The following is a 5,154-nucleotide window of genomic DNA, read 5'->3' as shown; positions in this document are numbered from 1 at the left end:
AATAATGGGGAAAGCAAATAAAAAGCATGGATGTTGATCGTGCACATCAACAAACCAAAAAAAACCAGCTGGGGAGATCAGTGCACACACCACGAAGGTGTGATGCAAAGAGCCCACCATCCTCAAGTTGCTTCTGCCTTTTAGCTTCTCTGTCCGACTAGGGTGGAATGTCTTTCTAACCCAATCAAATTACATGCACCATCTCCTCCCTGTCGCAGTGTGTGTGAAGATTTTTACTTTCTCACACCTGCATTGCTGACGTCCAACTATCTGTGAGAAAGGAGCACCAAGTCTCAACAGACAGAGACACAACTCCCTGACCTTGGGTTTAGGAGCTAGAGTTGAGAGTCTATCAGGCAGAGACAACCATTGAACAATCTAGGTGAAATGTCAAATGCATACAGTAAGACAAAACATAAGATATTAATTGCAGAACATAAGTCATAACTCGTATAATAACTGCATAGAAATGCATAGAAATAAGGAAGAGACATAAAAATAAGGAAGAGACAATTTTTCCCATAACACTGTCGACTGGAGACTCTGAGGTCAGTTCACTGACTGTTACTGTTTTATGTTCTAGGTTCTGAGTGTGGTTCTGCTTCAAGAAACCAGCAGGTTTCTCCCCTGACAGTCAATAGTTTGTTTTTTTTTGGGTTACATATATTTTGATCACTTTGGTTCCACTGAATGAATATTAAACATTAAAATACAAACAACAATATAAAACTATATTCTTTATACTTGGAGCCCAAATTGTTTCTGAAACCCTAAAGTCCTAAAGTTATTTCATAACAGACTAATGAAACTGGCAGAACTGGTCCCAGTCCAAAGGTCCAGTCTTGGTTTGCACAGTGGTTCCCTCTGCATCTATACATCCATCATCCCAACAACTTGTCCTGTTTGGGTCTGCATGGCTCTGGAGCTGATCCCAGCTGTCACTCAGCAGGAGACAGGGTCTAGTCTGGACCAGTCACCAGTCCATCACAGGTCCAACACACAGAGACAGACAATCAGACCTACGGAAGCTCAGAGTCAGCAGCTAAGCAGCCGAAATTCAGGTCTTTGGACTGTGGCAGGAGAACCAGAACAGAACCCACACAGAAAGGCTCCTGCTGAACCCAGGTCCTTCCAGCTGTGAACACCACACAGTCAGTTCATCAACACAAAGTCCAGTTCATCAGAACCCAACCACTGCACAGAAACACAAGGTGGCACCAAACAGGAGCCAGTCAGTAAGTGTGTGTTTGTTCCCAGTGGGACCAGGCAGGTCCATCCTGGTTGGCAACTCATTCATTAAATTCTTCTTCTGCAGTTTTACTTCATTTCAGTGAGTTGTTATCAAAGTCTTTGTTGACTAAGATGAAACCTGCTCAAGTTACACACTGCATTTCTCACTGATGTTTGTAAAGCAGCTGCAGAAAATGTCCAGTGTTGGTTGGTTTCAATTCGTCACTTCACAATATCACAAGAATCAGAATCATTAAGCCAGAATCATTGATCCAACATGTCTGCTTTTCTTCCGGTTCCAGCAGCAGCTTGTGAATCACTGCTGACATCAACAGGTGTATGAATGTTGTGCTGACATGTGAATGATGTGTAGAAGCTGAGATCATGACGACACAACAACACAAGCACAAAGTCACTCTGCTCATTTTAGACTGAACATCAGTGATCAGGATCTGACTCATTATTAATGCTTTGATCCACATCTTTGATTCTTTTTTCAGATTGAGTCGCTGCAGTTTGTCAGAGATCAGCTGTGATTCTCTGGGTTCAGCTATGAAGTCCAACCCGTCACATCTGAAATATCTGAACCTGAGTCATAACAAGCTGCAGGATTCAGGAGTGAAGCATCTGTGTCGTTTTCTGGAGAGTCGTGACTGTCGACTGGGGACTCTGAGGTCAGACTACATGTTTTAGTTCTGTGAGCTTAATGTGATGTGAATGTTGTACTGACACATGAGGCTGATGTTCTGCTGATGAACCCTGAGGGTCTTCATGGTAAAGTCTGTTTTTTTCTTTGATTCAGTCGTTTATTTTATTTTATCACTGAGTTTAAAAGCAAAACCAAGTTTAATGAGTCAGAAAATATCAAATCTATGATCAGTAGCAGATGCTGCAACACTTTTCTAAGGCTCCATCATGTTGGTTCTGAGCCAAAACCCAAGATTCCGTAATGAGACATTCTGATCTGCTTGTTTGACTCTTTCCATCAGTTTGACTCCATTAAATGTTTCCTCAGTGTAAAATGTTTCTGTGATGATGTCGTTCTGTCAATAGAAATTTTTCTGTGTGTTTCTATAAATGTCACGTGTCTAGAACCTGAGTTGGACTCATGAGGATCTTTAGTAGAAGCTCAGATAAATGTGTCAGCACAACATGAGTGAGTCCAGATGGAGCCAGTGGCGGAGCTGCAGAGTTGAAGAGCTGAAGTCACGACGTCTAAGCTGAAGCAGCAGCATGTTGTCCTTAATATTAATGAGCCTTTTGTACTGTCCTAACTTGCATCCTTTTGGTTTTGATGTTTGGACCTTTTAGGTTCTAAACTTCTGCTTTCTTCAGCTCCCAACACACGATGAGACACTGAGTGGTTTCAGCTGAACAGTTTTCTACTATTTCGTCTTTACTCAGATTGAGTTGGTGCAGTTTGTCAGAGATCAGCTGTGATTCTCTGGGTTCAGCTCTGAAGTCCAACCCGTCACATCTGAAACATCTGGACCTGAGTGACAACAAGCTGCAGGATTCAGGAGTGAAGCATCTGTGTCGTTGTCTGGAGAGTCGTGACTGTCAACTGGAGACTGTGAGGTCAGACTCCATGTTTTAGTTCTGTGTGAGCTTAATGTGATGTAAACTATAGCAGGTTTATCAGGTTTATCTGTTCAATAACTGAAAGGAAGTAAAAATGTCAGTCAGTGTAACAATGGTTTAAAAAATAAAATGCAATTTAAATGTTTGATCATGTTTGACTCTTAGAACTGACTGAGACTAAATGAAGGCATTTGTATAAAGCAGCTACAGAGAATCTGCTTGGAGAAAATAGAAGCAAGATAGAATCAGCAGCAGCTTCAGAACCGGACACAGAACTAAATAGTTGAGTGAAGCTCATTAATGATCATCAAACACCGCAGACAGTAGATGATGTTTGATTGGAGGAGGAGCAGAGAAGAGGAAATGAATCCTAGCAGCATCACAGAACCACCATCACCTGCAGCAGGAAGCACAGCTGTTCCAGAGGAGTGAAGGTCAAAGGTCACTGACAGCTTGGATCCTATGGAGACACTTTGGTAAACAGTAAAGCATGTGTGGAGTCAGTGTCTCTGTTCTCTGCTGGTGACGAAGCCTGAAGTTCACTGGTGTTTATCAGAGTTTAGACAGGAACATTTCAGTCAAGATCATGATGTTGCCCTGTCAACATGGAACAAACCAATGAATAGACAATAAGGAGACAAAGATGTGGTCTAGAAAATCATGACGACACCATAAGACACTGAATGATTTCAACTGACTCTTTGTTTTCTACTGTTTCATCTTTATTCAGATTGCATTACTGCAGTTTGTCAGAGATCAGCTGGTTTTATCTGAGCGAAGCTCTGAAGTGCAACCCGTCACTTCTGACACAACTGGACCTGAGAGGAAACGTCCGGGATCGATATTCAGTGCGTCTTTGTTACCAGGAGCAGTGTCCAGACTGTCGACCGTTGATTCTAAGGTCAGTAGAGGTTGGAGTCAGTCTGTATTGGACTAAACCCAGTTAGTGTTACAGCAGAGATTCAGTGTTCCCAGTAAAGCTCCAGTGAGACAGTGGCTGTCACTCATCAAAGTGTTGTAGCATCAACACTAACTACTGATCAGGTTCATGTGTGTCACAGCTCTGAGATCAGTCTGGCTGATAGAACCATGGTTCCATGTAGTAACCATGTGGTGCTGGTCCAGAGCAGAACCTCTGCTGAAGTCCAGTCATCACATCTGTGTCTGTGTCCTTCTGTCATTAGTTTGCTCCAAAGCTTCTCATGTTTCTGTGTCAGTTGATGTTTTAAAGCAGAGGAGATGTTGGTCACCATACAGCGACTCTGTCTGTAATGGACCAACAGGAAGTCGTCTCTAAAGCCATGACTCAGCACATTGTTTCACTGTGGACTTGAGTGAAATGTGCAGAGTCAGCAGACTTGATGCTTCAGTCTAGACATTAAGATGAGGTGAAAGGAAGCTGCTCCACTTCTGCTCTGAACACGACTGAAGTCCAGCTGCTCTTTGTCCTGGATGTGACAGATGATGAAGGGAGTCTCTGTAGACACTCACTGATCTGCTCTCTGCTCTCTCATTCTCTCTGCAGGTGCATTTGGTGATGAATTTGATGTAGAAGCAGCAGCAGTGTGTGTGTAGATGTTCTGACTGGTTTATGTTACTGGGAGCAGAGCTTCATCCACAAGTAACTGACAGAGGAACCAGAACCAGTGGAAACAACTCTGTGTCAACTGATCTGAAACCAGCTGCTCTGTGTTCAATCGACCAGGATCATGTGGGAAAAAAAGTGTGTAGTGCAGTAGTTACAGTGGATATCGAGAACAATGACATGTAGTATTTGAATACAACTTGGATATTTCTGCTTTTTAACATCCTTCATTTAGGACCAAGGATAAAAAGCCATTGTTTCATATAATGAACTAATTTCCAAACCAATCTGGCAGAATCCAGAATGTGGGGTCTCGTTCTGGGTGGACTCTTCCAATCATTGGTTCTGTTTCCTCGTCCCCTTCCTCGTTTGTGCTGTGAATATCATAGATGGATTGTGGGAAGTTGAGGCCCAGTTTCTGGTCATGTAGTGTCACTGCTGCCTGTCGCCACCAGAGGGCGCCATATGCACAACTCTGTCCACAATCCAGAATGCAATAAACTTATTTTATTTCTGTTTTTGTTCAGAAAATCTGGTAAATACCATATTAGAGTTGTCAAAACTTCATAGTTTTAGCTTTGATAACCAAACAGAAACTATATATTCCTAACTATTAGAAACTAGCCAGATCAGTGTAAAATCACTGAAGCGGCTGTTTGACACTCCTCCACACAAATCTTCTGTGTATTAATAGTGCCTATGTCTTAAACTAAATATATATAATTTTTTCTTTTTTTTGTTCTGTCCAGCAGTTTAAC

At 42.2% G+C, this 5,154-nt stretch overlaps 1 protein-coding gene across 1 annotated transcript; it reads left to right on the top strand.

Annotated features, from left to right (window-relative positions):
- The first annotated feature begins 531 nt into the window (after positions 1 to 531).
- On the top strand, positions 532 to 4,910 carry LOC121202320 (NACHT, LRR and PYD domains-containing protein 14-like). The gene is made up of 5 exons (XM_055509939.1): positions 532 to 548; positions 1,731 to 1,904; positions 2,635 to 2,808; positions 3,542 to 3,712; positions 4,337 to 4,910. The coding sequence occupies exons 2-5, from the start codon at positions 1,783 to 1,785 to the stop codon at positions 4,347 to 4,349; spliced, it is 480 nt and encodes a 159-aa protein (XP_055365914.1). The 5' UTR covers positions 532 to 548; positions 1,731 to 1,782; the 3' UTR covers positions 4,350 to 4,910.
- The last annotated feature ends 244 nt before the right edge of the window (positions 4,911 to 5,154 follow it).

The sequence above is a fragment of the Betta splendens genome, chromosome 6, assembly GCF_900634795.4.
Source record: "Betta splendens chromosome 6, fBetSpl5.4, whole genome shotgun sequence".
Taxonomy (NCBI): Eukaryota; Metazoa; Chordata; class Actinopteri; order Anabantiformes; family Osphronemidae; genus Betta; species Betta splendens.
The sequence above is the reverse complement of the archived record's forward strand: the minus strand, read 5'-3'. Positions and strand labels throughout refer to the sequence as shown.